The 23,019-nt window shown below is 42.9% G+C and overlaps 1 protein-coding gene across 4 annotated transcripts in view; it reads right to left on the bottom strand.

Annotated features, from left to right (window-relative positions):
• ntrk3b (neurotrophic tyrosine kinase, receptor, type 3b) overlaps positions 1-23,019 on the bottom strand; it is a 290,186-nt gene that overhangs the window by 33,833 nt on the left and 233,334 nt on the right. For all 4 annotated transcript variants that reach the window (XM_079667171.1, XM_079667172.1, XM_079667173.1 and 1 more), the window contains one exon: positions 1,697-1,827. In XM_079667171.1, coding sequence (XP_079523297.1) covers positions 1,697-1,827 — 131 coding nt within the window. The remainder of the gene's footprint in view (positions 1-1,696; positions 1,828-23,019) is intronic.

Below are 23,019 nucleotides of genomic sequence, written 5' to 3' on the forward strand. Positions count from 1 at the left end.
TTGAGTCCAAACCAAATTCAGTTACTTTCCTTTTATATTCATCAATAAAGCCTTGAAACTCTGCCCTTATTGAAGAGTGTCGTCTTTGTTGCAATACGGCATACAGTGCGTGACTCTGCATTGTATCCACCTAATAATCCAGCATATTGCTTCTAGAGAGGAGGCTGGAGCAACTTTACACAGCAGAATTGATCTGATTGGTAGACGGATCGAGAAAGGACTGCCTTGATCTCCTCTGAAGTTGAGTGCTCATAACAAATCAAGTCTTGATGGGAGGTCAGTTCAAGGTGGCAGTATCAGAAAATAAGGAAAAATCAAATAACATGGCTTTTTTTGTCGGAGAAAAAAAAAGACTCTTGACATTTCCTCCGCTACAAGAATACACAGCGATCTGCCTCTCTTGATGTCCTGTACTTCTGCTTTCTCATCTGCTGGCATCGTTACAGATGCACAGACCCTGGGATGGAAATGCATTTACTCACATGCGCTGGAGAAGTGGTGGAGATGTACGGCACAGTCGGTAACATGGCCGTACAAATCATATTACCGAATCAAACCGCACTCTTACGGCCCCTACACACGGCGGCGTGCGTTGAAGCTTGCCGGCGGGCGTGTCTGAAGCTCGACCAACAACCAATCACATGAATCTCCCGCCCCGGACACGCAAGCACACGGTTTGGTTGGCTAGAGCTTGTACTGGCATATGATTCGATTGGCTGACGCTTCCGTCGAAGCTTCAAAATTAGAACATTGCTCAACTTTTGAAGCGAGCTACGCTTTGCTCCCACAATGCATTTCGGCGAAGCGTGACGTCACCCCATTCAAAGCGAATGGGCAGAAGCGTTGAAGCTCGCCGCCGTGTGTAGGGGGCCGTTAAGGAAATGTTTCTTGTCTGGGCATCCCTCCAAAACAATACCTCCAAGTGCTCGACTAGGATACATTGAGGCAAAGCACTGCCGTGAATATTCCTTCTGTTGACCTTTAAGGGAATTCAGAGAGCTTCTTTCTGCTTCATCGCACACAGGAACATGTTCTGATGAAAATGCACATGTTTTAAAAATAAACAGGATATTGTAGAGGGGGCTTGTTAATCCTTGAATACTGAGACAAGCACTAGATAGGCAAAGATCATCTTCTTCTTAAAGGCATCCTATATTCTGCTATTTGGGGTTTTCAGTTTCCTGTTGATTTGGTTTGTGTGCATGTAAATGGTCCGCAAAGGCTACAATTCCCCCCTGCCTGAAACGCCTCCATTGGAGTCCTTTGTTTACTTCCTGAAAACATAGTGACATCACCATATAACACTCGCGCTTCTATTGGCTAGCGCTCCAATAAATTGTAAGTGATAAGGCTAAGGGACTTCTCGAAGCGGTTGACCAATCACAACAGAGCCGGCCAGCAAACCAATCAGAGCAGACTGGGCTCTGGTTTCAGACAGAGGGTGAACAAAACAAACTATTCAACTATTCTTTTACAAATTAGACGCTTTGCATTGTGGGATTGTTGCCAGAAAGATGTGTAAATGACATGGATAATACTTATTTTGTTCCACGATGCAATGTTCCATACTGTGTCTAAGGTTCAGAGGCGAGCAGGGATCTGTTCCTGTCCGATAGAAAGTGAGTAAGTGTGTTATCGGGAAAGCAACTCCCTTTCTTCCTGCTGTTCAGAACCCGAGCGCTCTGAGAAGACGTACCTTGACAGCCACCAGCATCTTGTCCTTGGTGGGGCAGAGGTTGTAACACTCTGCCAGGAAGACTTTCCCGAATGCTCCCTCACCCAACTCCCTCTTCAGGATGATGTCTCTGCGCTTTATATGCTGGACCACTAAAGCGCAGACAGGCAGGGAGAGAAGAGGGGAGGGGGAGAAGGAGAGCATTTTATAAAAACCTTTCCTCAGATGTTAAACACAAGAACAGAAAAACAGACAGAAAGATAATGCTATATTTGAAAAAAACATGAATATAATTGTCTGTAAAGCTTGAGAATGACCAAATTCAATAACAACAAAACAAGCGGAATATGGAGCATTACATTTGAACTATTTTAAATTCAAGATCTGAAGTTTCTAAAGATACAGTACGGTATATGTCGTACAAAATTAAATATGTACACATTTTGATTTACGCTAATGGTAAATCCATAGAAAAAGATTATTAATATTTGAATATCTTTATTAATATGAGTTCGATTCAGCTTCAGTAAAGAGCAGCAAAAAAGCAAAAATGTCAACCTATCAATAAGAAGTAAGAAAAATGTTTTATTTAACTTTGAAAACATTTATGAGAGAATATTGGGAACATTAGAGTTCAAGTGGTTTTTAATCTCCAAATCTCAGATAACGTGTGGGATGACACCGGACCTGCAAGTCTCTGATTTGGATTACTCTGGTTTACTGTCGGCATTGAAACAACATCATTTTCTAATGAGGACACAATTGTTAAAATGTCTACTTTTGAGAAATATGTGAGGAAAATAAGAACCGAGCTCAGTATGATGAGAAACAAAATGTACTAAGAAGTGACGCAGCTGGGTGACCAGGGGACACTAAGAAGTGACCCACACAGCTGGGAGACCAGGGGACACTAAGAAGTGACCCACACAGCTGGGAGACCAGGGGACACTAAAGAGTGATGCACACAGCTGGGAGACCAGGAGACACTAAGAAGTGACCCACACAGCTGGGAGACCAGGGGACACTAAAGAGTGATGCACACAGCTGGGAGACCAGGAGACACTAAGAAGTGACGCACACAGCTGGGAGACCAGGAGACACTAAGAAGTGACGCACACAGCTGGGAGACCAGGGGACACTAACAAGTGACCCACACAGCTGGGAGACCAGGGGACACTAACAAGAGACCCACACAGCTGGGAGACCAGGGGACACTAAAGAGTGATGCACACAGCTGGGAGACCAGGGGACACTAAGAAGTGATGCACACAGCTGGGAGACCAGGGGACACTAAAGAGTGATGCACACAGCTGGGAGACCAGGGGACACTAAGAAGTGATGCACACAGCTGGGAGACCAGGGGACACTAACAAGTGACCCACACAGCTGGGAGACCAGGGGACACTAAGAAGTGATGCACACAGCTGGGAGACCAGGGGACACTAAGAAGTGATGCACACAGCTGGGAGACCAGGGGACACTAAAGAGTGATGCACACAGCTGGGAGACCAGGGGACACTAAGAAGTGATGCACACAGCTGGGAGACCAGGGGACACTAACAAGTGACCCACACAGCTGGGAGACCAGGGGACACTAAGAAGTGATGCACACAGCTGGGAGACCAGGGGACACTAAGAAGTGACGCACACAGCTGGGAGACCAGGGGACACTAACAAGTGACACACACAGCTGGGAGACCAGGGGACACTAACAAGAGACCCACACAGCTGGGAGACCAGGGGACACTAAAGAGTGATGCACACAGCTGGGAGACCAGGGGACACTAAACAGTGATGCACACAGCTGGGAGACCAGGGGACACTAAGAAGTGATGCACACAGCTGGGAGACCAGGGGACACTAAAGAGTGACCCACACAGCTGGGAGACCAGGGGACACTAAAGAGTGATGCACACAGCTGGGAGACCAGGGGACACTAAGAAGTGATGCACACAGCTGGGAGACCAGGGGACACTAAAGAGTGATGCACACAGCTGGGAGACCAGCGGACACTAACAAGTGACCCACACAGCTGGGAGACCAGGGGACACTAAAGAGTGATGCACACAGCTGGGAGACCAGGGGACACTAAGAAGTGATGCACACAGCTGGGAGACCAGGGGACACAAAAAAGTGATGCACACAGCTGGGAGACCAGGGGACACAAAAAAGTGATGCACACAGCTGGGAGACCAGGGGACACTAAAGAGTGATGCACACAGCTGGGAGACCAGGGGACACTAAAGAGTGACGCACACAGCTGGGAGACCAGGGGACACTAAGAAGTGATGCACACAGCTGGGAGACCAGGGGACACTAACAAGTGACCCACACAGCTGGGAGACCAGGGGACACTAAGAAGTGATACACACAGCTGGGAGACCAGGGGACACTAAAAAGTGATGCACACAGCTGGGAGACCAGGGGACACTAACAAGTGATGCACACAGCTGGGAGACCAGCGGACACTAAGAAGTGACCCACACAGCTGGGAGACCAGGGGGCACTAAGAAGTGACGCACACAGCTGGGAGACCAGGGGACACTAACAAGTGACGCACACAGCTGGGAGACGAGGGGACACTAAGAAGTGACGCACACAGCTGGGAGACCAGGGGACACTAACAAGTGACCCACACAGCTGGGAGACCAGTGGACACTAACAAGTGACCCACACAGCTGGGAGACCAGGGGACACTAAAGAGTGATGCACACAGCTGGGAGACCAGGGGACACAAAAAAGTGATGCACACAGCTGGGAGACCAGGGGACACTAACAAGTGACCCACACAGCTGGGAGACCAGGGGACACTAACAAGTAACCCACACAGCTGGGAGACCAGGGGACACTAACAAGTGAACACACACAGCTGGGAGACCAGGGGACACTAACAAGTGACCCACACAGCTGGGAGACCAGGGTACACTAAGAAGTAACACACACAGCTGGGAGACCAGGGGACACTAAAGAGTGATGCACACAGCTGGGAGACCAGGGGACACTAAGAAGTGATGCACACAGCTGGGAGACCAGGGGACACTAAAGAGTGACCCACACAGCTGGGAGACTAGGGGACACTAACAAGTGATGCACACAGCTGGGAGACCAGGGGACACTGACAAGTGACGCACACAGCTGGGAGACCAGTTGTGTGCGTCACTCTTTAGTGTCCCCTGGTTTCCGTTGTGATTTGAGCTTCTTGCAGCTTTTTTTTATGCAGCGCCTCCAGTAAACTCTGTGTCCTCAAGCTGGTGAAGCTGATTCTCCATTTCACGTGTGTTTGCACAAATGTATTTTCATATTTGCCTCGTTGTTTGGAAAGTGCAAAGAGGCTTTCTCCTAATGGAAATGTGTTCGGTCGTTGTAACACGTGTGCACCGCAGTGTTCACAGCATTGAAGCTGAGATTTCTATTGATTAACAAAATGTTGATAATGGACCACATTTATAAAAGAAAGAGATACGGTGAGAGTGTTGGAGTTATCTGTATTACATGATGCTATGTTGTGTTTGTACATGCACACGTGTCTGCGTGTTAGCTAGCATAGGGTCATGTAATTGTAACATGTGATTATATAAAGACCAAAAGGTTCAGTGTTGCTTGAACTGAAGACTGAAGTGGACTTCGAATCAGGAGCACAGGTTCAAACCCCCCTGCAGTCAGCATGTCGTTGTGTCCCTGAGACACTTCCCCCAAAGTGCTCCTGTGGGGATTGTCCACAGTATTGAGTATGTAAGTAGCTTTGGATAAAAGTGTCTAACATGTAACATGTAATGTAAAGTAAATTGTATAAAACTTGTGCGATTCTTTTTAACTTTAGACACATATACTCTTGGCGGTCTCTTATACTGTTATACAACAATATCATCATTTCTTAGATCAACAGTTTGTCTGAGTTTCTATTTTGTTACATCTTGTTATGACTTGAGTGTCTAAGGTCTCGGATCCACCGTGAGTGAAAAATACATGAACAGAGGAAGAAAGATAAATACTAAGACAGGTGTAGGTGTTGAGTATCAGGGCTAAGAGTTTGACCCTCGAGGCTCAGTGTGAAGATAGAGAAAGTGTAGGAGTAGTTGGCAACAAAACAGCTGAATAAAACATGACAGCTTGTAGGTTTGCCTTGAAAGTAACAATGCTTCTATAAAAGTGTATATTCTATATTTAAACAAGACATTGAGATAAATACGAAAAGCACAACGACAGCAGCTCTCTCTGATTTAAAATATTCATGAAATTAAATAAGTGTGATTAATGCCCGGCAACACGAAACACAACCAAAGGTGAAAGGCCAAAACAAACATGTTGAATATTCAATTCAATCATAAATTAGAAATGTGATTCCCTGTGAGCCTTTGAAATTACATTGCAAGCAATCAGTGTCCAGTATTTGTTTAACAACACGTACTCATACAGTACAGAACGGGCGATGCAAGCAATTTAGAAAACTCACTTTATTATGTTTGTTATGCCTCAGGTCAGATTATGAGAAGCTGTTCACTCGAGGGTTCATTTTGAAACTCCTTTATTTACTTTTAAAGCCCTCAATGGCCCCGCCCTACCTCTCTGAGCTGCTACACGCCCACTCAATGGCCGTTTCTCAATGTCGAGGATAGCACATGTCTTCCGAGTCACTTCCTTCAGAAGCGAGGCAAGGATCCTTCCTGGCATTCGGAAAACGAAGAGTGGAACAGGCTAGCAAGTGTGCAGGTGTGCGTCATATGAGAGGCCCCGCCTTACGTTTTCCGCCACGGATTTGGGGAAATTGGTCCGTGCGCAAAGCATTGTGGGGATTTGAAGGACGCAGAGTCTACTCATGTGCAGCCTCGAAATTATCCCCAAACCAAGGACGCGGCCTCGGTGGAATTCCAAGTATGCTAGAGATTGGAACAGTTATTCGGCGGCACTCGATGACGTAGCATCCTTGAAATATTGGCTTGGAAGCCAGTTTCCTCGCGATTGAGAAACGGCCACACTCTCAGGTCAGCTGAGCAGTTGCTCCTGAGGGTGCCAACAACGAAGTCTAAGCGCAGAGGGGACCGTGCTTTCTCTGCTGCCGCCCCTAAACGGTGGAACGACCTGCCCTTGCTGATCTTGTCTGCTTTTAAATCCCGTCTTAAAACCCACCTCTTCTCCTTAGCATTCGTAAACAAGTAGATTGTTGCTTTTATTTGCTTTCAGTGGTTTATTGTTTTTATTATATGGCTGTTTGTTATTTTGTAATTGTTACTTTTATTCTGGTTTGTTTTGTGTTTGTATATTTTATTTTAAATGTTTTTATTTTATGTCTTGTGAGCTGAGCTGTGTGATTTTATATCGTATATCTCTCTCTGCACAGCACTTTGGTCTGGAGGTTTTAAAGTGCTATATAAATAAAGTTGGATTGGATTTTCTATTAGTAGGATAAAAAACATTTTAAGAATAAGGTGTACCAGGATCCACTGCATAAACTACACATAAATGGGTCACGACGAGAAAAAAACATCTTTGAAATCATATTAAAAATTAAGCTTATTCTTTCAGTTTGATTGTACGACTGGACTGGTCATATTTGACTGTGATATTACCAATTCAAGGCTCATGTCTGCATCTTTTATTGAGTATCGACTGCCCTTTGAAACATTTTATTATGCACAAAAGTGTGTTTCTTTATCTGTAAGAGCAGGCATTTATATATAAATGCAGACCATGAATCTGCTCAGAATGTATGCATACTTTTATTTTTAATAAATGGCTTCCTATATAATCTTGCTGTCAGTTGCCAAGTATGTCACCAAGTCCAATATGTCCTTGGTAGACAAGAACACTTTCAGGATCTTTTGATCCACTCTCCATCTGTCTGTAGCCTATATGTATATCATAAAATATGCCACTGAGTGCACAAGACTATGAAGCCTACTGAGAAAAAACAGAAGTGCCTGAGGCGAGAACTGAGGAGCTGTTGCATCTGTTGTCGTCAACAAACCTCAGGGAGAGGCTTCATGAAACTCTCAGATCGCTGGTGCTTTAGCTTCTCCCACACCTTTCTGTTGTTGCATTGCACATACAGTAACAATTAACCTGAATGTCAATTCTGTTTGATGAACACATTCCCTGGGAGCTTATGTTAGCTTTGGTTGCTAGCTTATAAGGCTATCATTAGCTTATTGCTGTAATTAAATACAAGAACTTGACACCAAACTCTAGAGACCGTATAGGCAAATACAAATGCTACACAGTTGAGTTTAGTCTATATACTTGTAGAAGACAAAGGTTAGATCAAGGCCTATGATATATATTTTGTGTTATGGTTTTAATACAATCTAATTTACTTAACTAAAGAAAAGGCAGCGTGTGTATTAAGCTCTGATAGCTGCTAACGCTAGATATACAACACAGTCTCACGGCATTTCGTGTTATAGTCACGAAATTAATCTATTGATTCGTGTTCACCAACACGATTTTTTTCGTGTCACACAGAACGATTTTAAAAGCAATGTAAATAATAACAAATTAGAAGGAAAAATAGATAAAAAAAAATAAAGATTTTTGATACAGAACGATTTTAGAAGCAATGTATTTCTATTGGTAGTATGTTTCGTGCCTGCACCAAATAATAACAAATTAGAAGAAACAAAAAAAAAGAATACAGATTTCAGTATTCTGAGGCTCGTTTCCTCGCAGACGGCAAAAAAACTCATTTTACAATTTAAATTAAAAGGGTTGGTTAGGCTTAGGCTAAGATATTGAGTAAGAACATGTTTTTATGAACCACACAGCTTCTGGTCTTCCAAGACCCGACCGGACCAAAAGACGTGGTGCAAGCACGACACATACTACCAATAGAAATACATTGCTTTTCAAATCGTTCTGTGTGACACGAAAAAAAGGCAAAAATCGTGTTGGTGAACACGAATCAATAGATTACATTAATTTCGTGACGATAACACAAAATGCCGTGAGACTGGGTTGAGATAGAGCAGTCTCCATGAATGGAAGCTACACATTGAATGTGGCTGTTTTTAGTAACATGCAATCCCTACAATTAAATCAGAAATTCTGATAGCCTCCGATGTAACGTGGGGTTAATGTGTAGGTCAAAAGCTAGTTAGCCAGGTATGCTAACTGTTGGGAAAATGTACTCTTTCAAGGACAGAGGTTCACATGATAACAGTTTGTATTGCAGGAAGTATGACACCCTGTTTTAGACATCTGATAAGCATGATCATTTCTGACATTGGGCCTCAGCTAAACTAAACAAGCACTGCTTTGAACCGGTACTCCTCCATCTTGTGACTGGGTAACTCCCTCTCTTGGATATCAGCATGGGAAGGACACTGTTCAGGAACTAGTTGATGCTCTGTATGTGATGACTACTTCCATTCGAGAGGATCACAGATACATGGATCCTGAGATTGAAGCGCAAGCCGGTGACGAGTGATATTTTCCTAACAGGTTCCTAGAAATGTGTTACGGCTGTATGTGTTCCCTGTTCCTTTAGTTCCTCTACCCAGGTGAGCTGCGTTGCTGAAACGAGGTTCAGACGAGATGCACCTGGAGCAGGAAGAGGTTAAAAGCTCCGGTTCAGCAGAAGGAGATGGAGGATTCTGGCGTTGGTACTGCTATGTCTCTGCCTCAGATTGATAGTTGAGTGAGATTTTTTCTAACACTAACATCTGCAGCTAAAGCTAGAGGTTTGATTCTCTACACTTTTGCTCTTGTGTTTTGGTTTTGGAGCAGGTAAAAAACAGAAAGCACCGTCCAAACTATTTATATAGAAGGAGACTATTTCTATACTACCTCGTTCACACTGCCTTGTTGTGGTTGCTATGCACTGGTTGCACAGCTGCTGTTCAAGGCTTAGGGGCTTAAGTCAATTATATAAAGACATACTGTATCCGAGGTGTCATTGGTTACTGAACCACTATTTTCCAGTTCATTAATTTGCATCTTTACGGTCTGATCTTGTTATTCAACTTGTAGGGGATTTGCAGCAGTGATAATAACTCGGAGGCAGCGGCGGCTTCATTTATTTCTCACAGTGTTTGACGTGATCTCAGAAATATTGCCTCATTCAAAAACACAGATTTGACTTCAGTCGGACCGTTTATCTGTCCTTCTCCCGAATCACCACACCATCTGGTTGTGAACATGCGGAGAAGGTGGCTCATAAGAAATGTCACCTGCTCCTCTGGTGTTCCCGTCAGACGCTATCTTTCACAGCATTTCTGGAGCCGGTGTTAAATATGAAGACGTCCCAGTTATAAAGTAGATCAGAACACTAGTGCCTGCAGAAACTGGCAGTCAGTTTGCCGGGTGAGAGCGCCACCAGGGACACTCGCATATCGCTGCTGTCAAAACGTCATCCTGTGGAACTCTGATTTACAAGCGCCGAGAAAAATCATCCTTAAGTCGATACACTTATTTTAATTCAAAGTGTGTTTTGACTGGAGTTACATGTCCAAATGTCTCTGACACTTTCTCAGCTGATAAATGGGTGGATATGTTTTTCTCAAGTCATAACGGTTTCCAGGCTTCAAATCTCACTGAATCCAATCTTTGCCTTTCCACTATGGTGCGACCTTTAAAGGCCACATATTATGCTATATTTTAATAATATATTATAAGGCCAAATCTATAAAAAACATGTCCATGACGTGTTTCATATTACCCCTCTATTTCAGCCCTGTTAAAAAAGTACTGATTCTGGGTCAGTAGCTTTAAATGTAACCCGAGCTGCTGCTGGCCACATTTCGGATATGACCTCAAGTCCGCAGCAAATCTGGATCAGCTCCGTTGTACCCCCGTTTTTAGAGACAAGGCAATGAGGAAAAGAGAGAGGGTTTTATTTCCTTAAACTTTGTGAGTCTCCTTACACACCGGGGACACATATTTATGTATAAAAGACATCAAAAGGTAGGGCTGCTCAATTGATCGTATTTGAATCGCGATAACGATTACGGAAGCAACGTAATCGAAATAAAACGATTTTTTTTTTTTTTTTTTTTTTTTTTTTTTTTTTAAATATATATATTTTTTTTCAGTTGAATTATACTTAAAGTTCAGGGTAATCAAGTGTTTAAAACAAAATGTTCAAATAGTTTTTCTCCAATAAATTGATGTTTGCAAAGTCAATGAATAATCGCATTTAATAATCACAGTGACTAATGATTTTTGCCATAATCGAGCAGCCCTATCAAAAAGTACTTTTTGCATAATAGGAGACCTTTAAGAAATATGAATAATCTCTTTTGTGTAAGCCATCATTCATGATCATTCAAGGATTGTCCTTTTTATAGCCTGCAAGTGTTGCTGATGATCCAGGTATTGAAGCTTACACTATTGTTGCACCCATCATTAAACATCTCTGGATGAGATATTTGGTGAAAAGCCAAAAATGTACAAAACAAAAGCTCATTTATCATCGGAAGGAGCTTTAGAAATCGTTTTAACTGCACAACGCCCAGACTGTAATAACATTGTTTTCCCAACTTTTCCTCATAAGTAAGATTGTTATCTTAACTTTTATTGTGTGTATCTTCTACATGGATGAAGCCCTTATCTGATGTGCAAACTGGGAATTTGATTTTGCTTTAAATATATCTTATCAGTCTTCTCCGTCACAATATTTGTTATCAGTTAGCTCAACTTATGCACACTCAAAATTAAATCAACATCATTTTCAAAACTCTCTCTACCATCTGACATGTTTCCCTACAAATCACGTAGAGCAGTCTGACTTAAAGAGATGCAGGATAATAATAATAATAATAATAATAATAATAATAATAATAATACATTTGAATTGTAAATCACCTTTCATTACTAAGAGCGATCCTAAAGTGCTACAAAGGGAATCAAATACATAATCAAAAAAACAGGTAGATGCACAAGTGGGTCTTTTTTGCTATGAGTAGACAGAGGAGAAGAGTTGAGTTTGGAAAAGGGACTGGAATACTGTGAGGATCTCAGAATAGCGGAGATCTTGGGGGAGGGAATTCCAGATCCTGGGAGCTGCCACTGAAAAGACTCTGTCCCCAATGCTGCCTAGTTTGGACTTGGGGGGGACAGGAGACCGGCTGAGGTGGATCTGAGGGGCCGCAGGGGTTGGTAGGGGGTGAGAAGACCAGTGAGATAGGGGGGTGGGGGGGGGGTCAGATGGTGGAGGCTATAGGTGAGGGCCAGTATTTTGTCGTTGATACGTTGGGAGACAGGAAGCCAATGAAGGTCTTTGAGGGCTGGTGTGGTGCCATGGTCTGGAGTGTGTGAGGAGTCGGGCGGCTACGTGTTTTACAATTTGGAGTCTATCGAGGGACGGGGAGCGGATGCCGTAGAGAAGTGAGTTACAGTACTCAAGGTGGGAGGAAATGAAGGTAGGATAGGTCGTTCAGCTGCAGGGCAGGTAAAAGAGGGTTGGATGTTCAAACATTTTTTTTTTTAAAAAGTGTTGAAAATGTAAAAAAAATGTCTAAAATTATAAATTGTTAAAAAATAAATATAAAATATTTCTAATGTGAACCAAAATATAATAATAAATATTATACAAGTGATTTTTATTAACCAAAATGACAAAAATGGCATAAAAACACATATTATTCTAATACGGGTCCTTTTTGACCCACTTATGGAAGAGTCCAGTCACTCGTGCGTCTAACGGTACGTCCACACAGCAGCGTTAACAAAATCTTGGAGCTGGGCGTGTCTGAAAGCTTAGGGATTTTTTGTGAGCAACGCGACCAACAACCAATCACATGAATCTCCCGCTCCCGACATACAAAGCAATAGCAATGTTAAAATGAAGTAAACTGGATATAAACTCTCCAAACAGGCGAAAACCAGTTTCACCCACTGTCTCTGCCACCTCCCTCCATGCCTGGTTCCTCCGGTTTGTATCCCGGTGAGTTATTAGCGACTGGTCATAAAGAACCGGGTGATTTGCTACAGCAAAAACTAATTTCTCCTCCATTTTCAGGAATATAGAAAATGAACTGTCACTCCCAGCTTGCACGCGGTTTGATTGGCTAACGCTTGCACTGTCAGATTTGCATAAACGGGATTTGATTGGCTGACGCTTCCAGCTCAGCTTCAAAAGTTGAACATTGCTCAACTTTTTAATCCTGAGATGCCTGGAAATCTCCGCTTTGCTTCCCACAATGCAGTTCGGCGAAAAGTGAGGCAAAGTGACGTCACACAAATCGAAGTGAACGGGCAGAAGCGTTGTGTGGAAGGGCCGTAAGGGTTAAAGAAAGGACTTTCTTAGAAGGAGTCAGTCACGATGACCTCTTTCTACACTTTGACTCTGAGGATTGTTTGCAGAAGACATGTTGTTATTTGTAAGAGATATATGCCTTCAGAAAACTAAGATGTTTTAATTCTGGGTCGTTGACAGATAACTTGAGACTCGCTGCCAATTTAGAGACCTTGTCCCCAGATTTGGACATTTGTCAAACTCACAAGGAGACCTTACTTCCAAAAAGAGACTCTAGACGACAACAGGATATATTATTGGACTGTAATAGCAAGAGTGATGTTGATATAAATAATAACCCACCCAACAGTGATTGCACCGAGGGGATCACATAACGTCGGATACTCTTGGAGGGGGGACGTAAACAACCTGCTGATACTGAGGAGGCATCTTACTTTGAAACCGGCACCACTGTGATTTATGGTTTTTTACTTTTCAGCCCCAAGAAATATGGCTGAGAGATGTTGTAAAACCTGTCACACGTTGAAAAATATAGTTATTGAAATAGCAGTCATGATTTAAAACCCTGTATCTTCCTTTGAGTAGACGGCAACATGTTTTCACCTGCAAATCTTAAAATGCCGGATTTTGCTTCACAAAGAACCCAAAACCGCCGGATACTTGAAATCCAGCTCTGGCCAAAATGTCACTTTACAATTTGATGCGTTTCAGATTATAAACGATGTGTGTTATCTTGTGAATTCCTGAGTTGCAAGTTGTTTGTATTATCCCTAAATTGCAATTATTGGTGACTTGGCTGCTTCATAGAATCACAACATCAAGACCGGGGAAATCTGACGAGTAACTTTGTGTCTGGAAGCGTTGGGTATGTTAACAAACTAATGAGACTGCAAGACTCGTAAATGTACACATTTGCAACGGCTTTCAGACGAGATGCTTGCCCTGCAGCTAAAGACGCAGAATGAAATCTACTCTGCATTCGACACATGGCTGAAAAGGTGATTTGATTGCAATCTTCTTGTGGTTTACAGTAATGCCAATGTTAAGCCTTTCATTTGAAAATAATAACCATTGGAGTTATTTTGCAATTGTCAAACTCACAATGGACTCTCTATTCCTATGAGGACAGACATGGATGCAGCAGAACCAGAGATAATGTGTTTTTGTAATTGTTTAGGAATCTAGGGCATACCAACAATGCAGCTCTCCTGATTTGAAAATGTAGATGTGTTACGCTAGCAGCAGCTAATGTAGCTTCTTACCGTCAGCCAGAAGTGAACTCACTTCTTTGTTCATTATCACATATTCTTCACACCCAGCCAACGCTCTCTCAACACGTGACTTTACTTGAGGCGATGTATCTTATTTTGCACACGGCTCCCTCTGGGGTCATATACATAAGGAAAGAAAATAAAGGAGGGTACCACAATTCATCATCGAAAACCTTTTAAACCCCCCCCCCCCCACATTGAAAACAGTTTCCCAGTCTTCTTCTTCCTGGGAATAAATAAACCCATCTTTATGTATTACGCTTCCAAACAGCGACCGACCGCCCTGTTGGCAGCGGAGCAGCTATAATGGACTAAACCGACAGTGGGGTGGACGAGTTACTTTAACCTTCAGTTTCCTCTGCATGCAGACTCCCGCAGCCTATTTACTCAGAGTGGCACGCTTAAAAGCCCAGAGATTAAATCTCCATCCCGCAGCTCAGCATCGTTCATTTGTCCCGGCTCACCTGAGGCCTGGACGTCAGAAAACACTCTCCCCGGAGACGAGAGACAACCGGAGCGAGCCTCACTCAGCTAGTCAGGTCAGGCTGCACGGGGAGCACAGATGTTCGGAGGGCTTTGTTCTCTACCTGTCTCCATGTGTGTGTGTGTGTGTGTGTGTGTGTGTGTGTGTGTGTGTGTGTGTGTGTGTGTGTGTGTGTGTGTGTGTGTGTGCATCTCACCACAACTACCTGCCAACTTCCCCCAGTGTCAGTGTGTCTGTTTGTGTGTGCTGTGTTTTTCTGCATCTACCTGCCAACATGGTGCATTCATGCGAGTGTTTCTGCCTCACAGGTGTGTGTGTGTGTGTGTGTGTGTGTGTGTGTGTGTGTGTGTGTGTGTGTGTGTGTGTGTGTGTGTGTGTGTGTGTGTGTGTGTGTGTGTCTGTGAGTGTGTGTGTCTGTGAGTGTGTGTGTCTGTGTGTGTGTGTGTGTGTGTGTGTGTGTGTGTGTGTGAGTGTGTGTGTGTGTGTGTGTGTGTGTGTGTGTCTGTGAGTGTGTGTGTCTGTGTGTGTGTGTCTGTGTGTGTGTGTCTGTGTGTGTGTGTGTGTGTGTGTGTGTGTGTGTGTGTGTGTGTGTGTGTGTCTGTGAGTGTGTGTGTGTGTGTGTGTGTGTGTGTCTGTCTGTCTGTCTGTCTGTCTGTGAGTGTGTGTGTGTGTGTGTGTGTGTGTGTGTGTGTGTGTGTGTGTGTGTGTGTGTGTGTGTGTCTGTGTCTGTGTGTGTGTGTGTGTGTCTGTGTGTGTGTGTGTGTGTGTGTGTGTGTGTGTGTGTGTGTGTGTGTGTGTGTGTGTGTGTGTGTGTCTGTGTCTGTGTGTGTGTGTGTCTGTGTGTGTGTGTGTGTGTGTGTGTGTGTGTGTCTGTGTCTGTGTCTGTGTCTGTGTGTGTGTGTGTGTCTGTGTGTGTGTGTGTGTGTGTGTGTGTGTGTGTGTGTGCGTGTGTGTGTGTGTGAGTATTTTTCTGCCTGACAGCTTCCCTGAGGTTGAGTGCTGGGTCGATGGACGTGTCCCTCCTGGTCATTGACAACATGTCTTTTTGCAGGGTGGATGCTTTAACATTGAGACGTCGAGAGTGAGTGCAGTGATGATGAGGACACCCTACCGATTTCTCATTTCCTGCATCAGCCCAACATCAGTCACTTTGTACATAAAGTCTGATATTTAAATCGTACACACAAAAACTAAAACAAGACACCGCCACAAAACTGTCAGCTTTCTTTAAAACAATTAGATTATAAAAAATCAGATTACGCCAGAAACCGTAGACTTGGTAGGATAATGCTGGGAAGACAAAGCTAATGAGGAGTTAGCATTAGCTTAGCCTCCTCTCTTTCCCCTCCTTTGTTTACGTTCTTAAAGCCGCCTATGAGCACATCTGGTTGGTCAAATAGCCGTCAGAACAGCCTCGAATGCCTCGATGATCTCAGTGTTAAACTGGATGTTACCGATAAAGTCACTTTGGTGGTTTAACCCAATATTGAAAAGTTCTTGATGAGTCGATGCTAAGTGTGCACGACAGTTTTTGGTTAAAGTAGATATATAGCCAATAATTAGCAAAATAAGGAAATATGCTAATCCTCGCGGTGTGCATGCGACGCCATCTTGGTTGTCAAGCCCTTTGATAGCCACGCTGATTTATGGCTGATGAAAGTGTTTCTGTTTAAAAAAAACTAAAATAATAAGTTATTATTTATACTAACTTATTTGATTAAATAAAGAAGCTTCACAATAATATCTGTTAATTAAATAGTTATCCTATTCACCTTATGTCTTCCCTTAAATAAATAAGACGAAATACTAGTATCATTTAATTGCATATTTTAATAAAAGACAGTCTAGCTTTCAATGAAACTGAAACTAAACAATAATTTGAAATCAGTTTATTTACACATGAAAAATAAAATTGTAATTTATTTCATAATTTATACAATAATGAATAAGCACTAAGAGCCTCTATAGTACAACACTTATATTTGGAGATAAACATGTATTCTCCCTAAGCTCCACCTCGGTGTTATTTCTGGATTAAAGTTTAGCATTAAGTCACTTAACGCTAAGTCCTTCACACTCGCTGCTCAGGGGAGCTGCTTTAAAAAGTGACTACAAACACTTAATAGCTATATTTGACATCAAAACTGAGCTGTAGTCCCCCAAGATAGAATATAAAAGATGTTTCTTAAGTACATTATATCATTCTGCTGCTAAATAAAAATCTGAGGCTTGGTCTCCAGTGATGGGAATCATTTTAGCGATGACCTGTCGACACTCATGGGAATTTTTTTAATTACCATCCAACTGTAATTGGCAGTGCTTTGGTCCGGTGTTGGTGCTAATGCAGAACGTGTTTTCGTGCACAACACATGCTCTCCTAATACTCTTCGTAGGAGCCAAGAAATGTGGGGAACCGGTTTGGTTTTTTAATTGACTCCAGCTTGATTGCAGCATGTTGCCACCACTCGGGCTCGCAACAGGTTTGCAAACCAATTAAACATGTTTGCACTGAACTGAAGCAAACATTTCAATTTACTCTTTCATTCATTTCATTTTCATGCTTGGTCTGTGGTTGTTCTGTATTTGGACTGGGAAAGGCGGTTGCATTTGCACTTTTTCAGTCGGATGGTATTTTGAGTGAATGTTAACGTGTCCATCTGGCTACAGGCTTCATAGGATTACACCTGGCACCAGCAAGCATCTTTTTAGAGCTCTTTCTACGGAGACATGTCTACTTTGCCTCGCTGTGAGCGGATCCGGGACTCATCGTGGACTCTCAGAGTTACAAATTAAAGTTGTTTGAAGTCACAACTGGCTAGCCTGTGGGGCTGTTCTGTTTCAAACCATGAATTATAGAATCATCACAACAGCCTTTCAATCAATCTGCTCTACATTCATTTGCTGAGCTTTCAAGCTGTCAATTGAGTCCCTCCATGTCTCTGCAGGAACACATTTTAATCTTCAAAACCATCACCTTGAGCGTGGTTATGTTTCTGTAGCAGGGACAGAGTGGGGGAGAGCCGAGCTGCGCCCACGCATAACGTCCCTAATAACATGGATGTAATGAGAGGGTAACTTCTATACTCCAACATCAAAAGCTATTGTCTCATTTTGGCCAGCGGGATGTGCCAAATCCGTAATTAAAATAGCAAGCTGAGTGATAAAACAAAGCCACTTGCTGGGAGACGGCGGATTCAGCGAGATATAGATCTGTCATTAGGCTAAAGCATTGTCCTTTGGCTTTTCTGCCTTATCTTCCTAATGCGGCTATATTTCCCCAGGATTGGTCTTTTTCCGCCTGGCCAGAGGAATAACAAAAAAAGTGCTGATCTCAACAAACGCCCTAATCGGTCACAGCTCGCCTGTTTGCCGCGACTAAAGCTGAGGCCAGGAGTTCATCCAAAAGATGAACCAATCAAATGTCGGCACTTCATGTTTCTAAATTGGAATCAAAATGACGACAACTGTAACATTTTTCTCGCTATGCTCACAATTGATCAGGCTTGGTTTACAACCGCTCTGTTATGGGCATCATGGACATATGATAGAGTGCTGTAAGTCATGCCTAGAGTTAATCATTTCGTTTTCTGAGAAGGGGCCAACTATAGTGACACGAAGTCTCCCTCTGCTGTCTGTGTTTTCTGCAATGTCATGATCACACCAGGTCAAAAGGCACATTGTGTTTACATATGATTGTGTAAGATCCAATGGTGTAGTTCCATGCATGTTCAAAAGGTGTATAAACACTAGGGATGCACAGAATATTCGGCCACCGAAAATTATCGGCCGAAAATTGTTAAAAAGGCCTTTTCGGCTTTCGGCCGAAAAAATATCACCGAATGTCAGAGAACAGCGTTACGTTGATCATACTCCGCATATTTGTCCGGGTGTTTTGATTTCAAGTGGTGGAGTAATCCCGAAGTGGTGAAAGTCTTTGCAGTTACACCCCCTAGAGAAATGTCAGCTGAACACGTTTTACAAATCGCAATCTGCGCCTCTTTCTCTGATATTTTGAAATATCTCCAAGCGGCAGACATGTTGGCTGTGAGCCAGCGGCGAGCATGGTCGCGCGCCGTGTTTGTCGCCGCGTTTTGATTACGTCATCACAACAACACGTTAGGTTACCAAACTTATAGGTGCATTTGTTGTTGTTGAAGGCCTGGCTGTTACAGTCTTTATTTACACTATTTTGGTGTAGGCCTACTGGCCTAGATGTTTATGCAGTTTTAAAGCACCTTGGCTTTGTTCTGAATGCACTTTGTTGTAGTTATCCTACAGAGAAAAGAAAATGCACTTGACTTGGAATTAATGTACTGTATGCATTCAAAAGTGCTGAATAAATGTTTTATGGACCCATAATAGTGATTATTATTTAAGTTAAGTTTTGCCATAATCATGTATTTTTCCATAATCAGGTAGCTGAACAACATTGGTAAAAAATGTATACATTATATATATATATATTTCTATTAATCATTTTCGGCCTTTCGGCATTCGGTTTTCGGCCAACTGTTTCCTATTTTCGGTATCGGTTTCGGCCAAGAATTACCCATTCGGTGCATCCCTAAAAAACACTGTAGTATTCTCCACTGTAGGCACGTTCTCTGCTCATGTTATGAAGGGGTAATATGTCTCTTATACTGTCGTACAACAATATAATACACTACACAAACTCAAAATATTGCCAAGTATATGTGTCTAATTTCTAGTCAGAATATGTCTCTACACCTGATATAAAACACAATAACTTCAGAAGTAGCACTGCAGTGAGATCTCGGGTCTTGTTTTTAGACAATGCATCATCTTGTTAAAGGTCCTGTGTCATGCTTTTCCGGTTATTACCCGTCCCCTTGTGTGTTATGAAGGTTTGTCTGCATGTAAACGGTGTGCAGAGTCAAAACCTTCAAAGTGCACCCTGTAGCGAGTAAAACTCTAACACAGAAAATACCTCCCCAAAACGCCTCGTTGGTGAAACGTCACCCGGAACTAAATGGGCCAATCCGTGGAGCCGTTACGTTACGTCCGCGGAGCCGTTACGTTAAACCCCCGCTGATTGGTCCAAATTGACCAATCCACACACACACTCAGTGCATGCAGCCCTGCTGATTTCTGCTCCGTGCTGCAGGCTGATAACAGACAGTTGGGATCGCGCAAATTTCTCTCTGCAGACCCATTCTCACAGCGTTTATCAACCTATCAACCTTTTTCTTACTCAATATCAAGCCACACTTATTGTTTTTACTTCGGCTGTGACTTTGTGTGTGTTCAGGTTGAGTTTGGCTGTGTTTGGCTGTGTATCGCTAAACAAGGAAATCACGGGGGAGGGGAGGGGGGGAGGAGCTGCAGCGAGCCGTTTAGTGGAGAAAGTGAATACTGCTGAATACACATACTTTACAGAGATGCTGTATGCGAAACCAATGTGAGTTTGGAAAATTGCACAGTATTTTTCTATTTTAGTATACCTCAACAACGGAATTATGATCAGTGGAAATGGCCATGACATGGGACCTTTAAGTCAACAAAATCTGACAACCGAAAGCTTTTGAGCGTTTGCGGCTGACACAAAATGTCCTTTTTCTTGTCAAATATAGTTCAAAATTAGTTCTCCCAGCTAATTACAAGGTCTGATTAATCTAAATATCTGTTCTTATTTCAATAAATCTTACCAAGCAAATCTTCACTCGTTTTATTGGCGGTTTTTTTACCTATTTCAAATGAAAACATCTTGTTTTCATTATTGTTTAACTTGTTTTTGGAGCAGCAGTGTATTATAGCTCCAGCCACTTCTGTGTCTTTAATGTGTTTCTTTTTTGTTATTTGGTTATGTTGTGAGATATCGGATCAACGAGAGCACGTACACAGGTTCCCAGTTCGACTAGAGGGCAACTCCAGATGGATAGGGTTTGTTTTATTTCTTGCAATGTGGGAATGACCTTACTCTTTGATGAGCTGCAGCCTGACAGCCGAGATACTGTGTGCTCAGGCTGTGCTTTCTCCAACAACCACACATATGCTGTTTAAATACAGCACAGTCCTAACTTGAGGTTCAATCACTGAATTATACATCTGGTAAGGCGAACTGGAACCACTGGTGAGAGCTCTGCAGCAGGCGATTTCCCATCACAAGCAGCTGTTCTAACAGAAGCCAGCACAGCAGCAACAGACTTTCCCTCCTCGTCCTCCTCTTCATCCTCACTGTTATTGTAAGACCTGGTTTAAAAATGCACACAGCCCAACAGCCATGAACACTATGAATTACGCAGGAGGTGGTGGTGGACATGGACTCCTAATGGACATAGGTATGAAGACATGTTGGTGTGTGGGATGTGTGTATTGTTGTTAAGCTTGAACTGAAAACAGTGACGACATTTTGGACCAGTCTTTGCTTCTTGAAAGGCCTTTCTGAGACTTGTTTCTAGCTTCAGGTTATATTACGTTTCAGATTAGGGTTAGGTCTTTTGTTGTGATGCTTGTGGTAAGGCTAAGAGGCTAGTGAATACATCATTTCTATGACAGTGCTCACACAGGTAGTATGAAAGTAGTTATTTACAGTTGCTCCTCATTCTCACTGTAACTATAACAACTGGTTTTTAGAAGCACACCACCCCACAGCCACGAACACTATGAATTACACAGGAGAATGGTGGTGATAGTGGATTTAAGACTGCTGAAGGACATTGGTAAGAAATAATGTGAGTGTGTTCACATTTCTATTTTCTAGGGTGACTACGGTTGGATTGTGTATTTGTCCTGTACTTGGACAGCGACATTGGGCAGTCATCTCTTTTTCAAAGGCCTGGTTGAAGACTTGTCTAAGGTTCAGTTTAGACAACGGTTCAGGTTAGGGTTAGGGTTGGGGTTAAGCATTTTGTTGTGATGAAAAATAAGCTAGGAAAAAAACGTGTTGTGTCCAAACAAAGTTAGAGTTGTGTTAACCCACATGTTTCTCTCATCCTCCCACTTACTGTTATAACACATACTGGTATCAAAATCCACAAAACCCATCAGCCATTGGTCTTAAACTCGCTTCATTTAAAGTGGACCTATCATGCTATATTTGAAACATATATTGTAGGGCCATACCTTTTTTTTTGAAAATACCAAACAGATCATTTTAGCCATGCCTCACTTCAGGGCTGATCCTGATTTTGTGGCAGACTACAGCGCCACTTACAGGCCTGGCATATGTACTACAGCGTCTCCAGCGCTTTCGCCCAACCCCCCATTCCCCTGATAGGTGGAGAGTTGCCCATATAGGCGGGGCACCCCTTTTCTGACGTCAGAAACATTCAAATCTGGATCAGCTCCGTTGCAGCCCCGTTTTTAGAGATTTGGGTATGGAGGCAAAGAGGGAGGGTTGTGTTTTCTGACACTTGGTGAGTTCCCTGGAACACCGGGGACACATATTCATGTATAAAAGACATACAAAAGTGCATTTTGCATGATAGGTCCCCTTTAAGGTTTAGCTTAGGATAAACTTTGGGCTAGGGTTGTTGCATTTAGTTGTGATGGTTGAGATAAGGGTAAGTGGTAAGGGAATAAATAATGTTTAAGAGGGTTCTCACAACGATATAATTACAGTGATGTATGAGTATGTGTTGATGTGTGTGTGTGGCACTGGCAGCAAGCTATTCTCCTGGATAAAAGGCTTTCAAGTAAATGAATGAATACATTATGGATTGGTGGCCGAGCATCAATAAAGCCGCCATACTGTATCTGAGCCGCAAGACAGTGAGCCTGAGCAAGGCCAGCAGCACAACAGAGAATCCAAGGAGCACCGAGAGACCTCTTACTGCAGACAATTATCAAACCATTGAGAAGGTAAAGAAAAAGTGAGTTGGGAAATCAGCTAATTAATTCAACCTACAAACCACGCTAACGATTCCACCTACACCCCCACACAAGCACTGATTCATCCTCTCTGTCAAACACCTACACACACATTGCAGATCCACACACGGATACACAGACATTTCCTTTTTCTCGACTGTGTGTGGGGCTGTGTGTGTGTGTGTGTGTGTGTGTGTGTGTGTGTGTGTGTGTGTGTGTGTGTGTGTGTGTGTGTGTGTGTGTGTGTGTGTGTGTGTGTGTGTGTGTGTGTGTGTGTGTGTGTGTGTGTGTGTGTGTGTCCTGAGGGGAAAGAACACATTCATATTCAGTGAATGATCGGCAGAGGCAGAAGCCGTTCGGAGCCATTTTGTTTTTCCAGCCGCCGGCAGAAAGCAGTGGCCATTATGACCTTGTGATGAATTCAAGGTTAATTTCCTTTTTTTATGCAAACACTACGAGTGAAATGTCAAAGTAAGGGATGAGGATTGAAGGAGTGAATATTCTATACCATATAAGTCAAAGCTGGTGCTCAGCCATGGTCTGGACTTTTAATGCTGGTCACATGGTAATC

This window comes from Notothenia rossii (assembly GCF_949606895.1).
Source record: "Notothenia rossii genome assembly, chromosome: 2".
NCBI classification, from domain to species: Eukaryota; Metazoa; Chordata; class Actinopteri; order Perciformes; family Nototheniidae; genus Notothenia; species Notothenia rossii.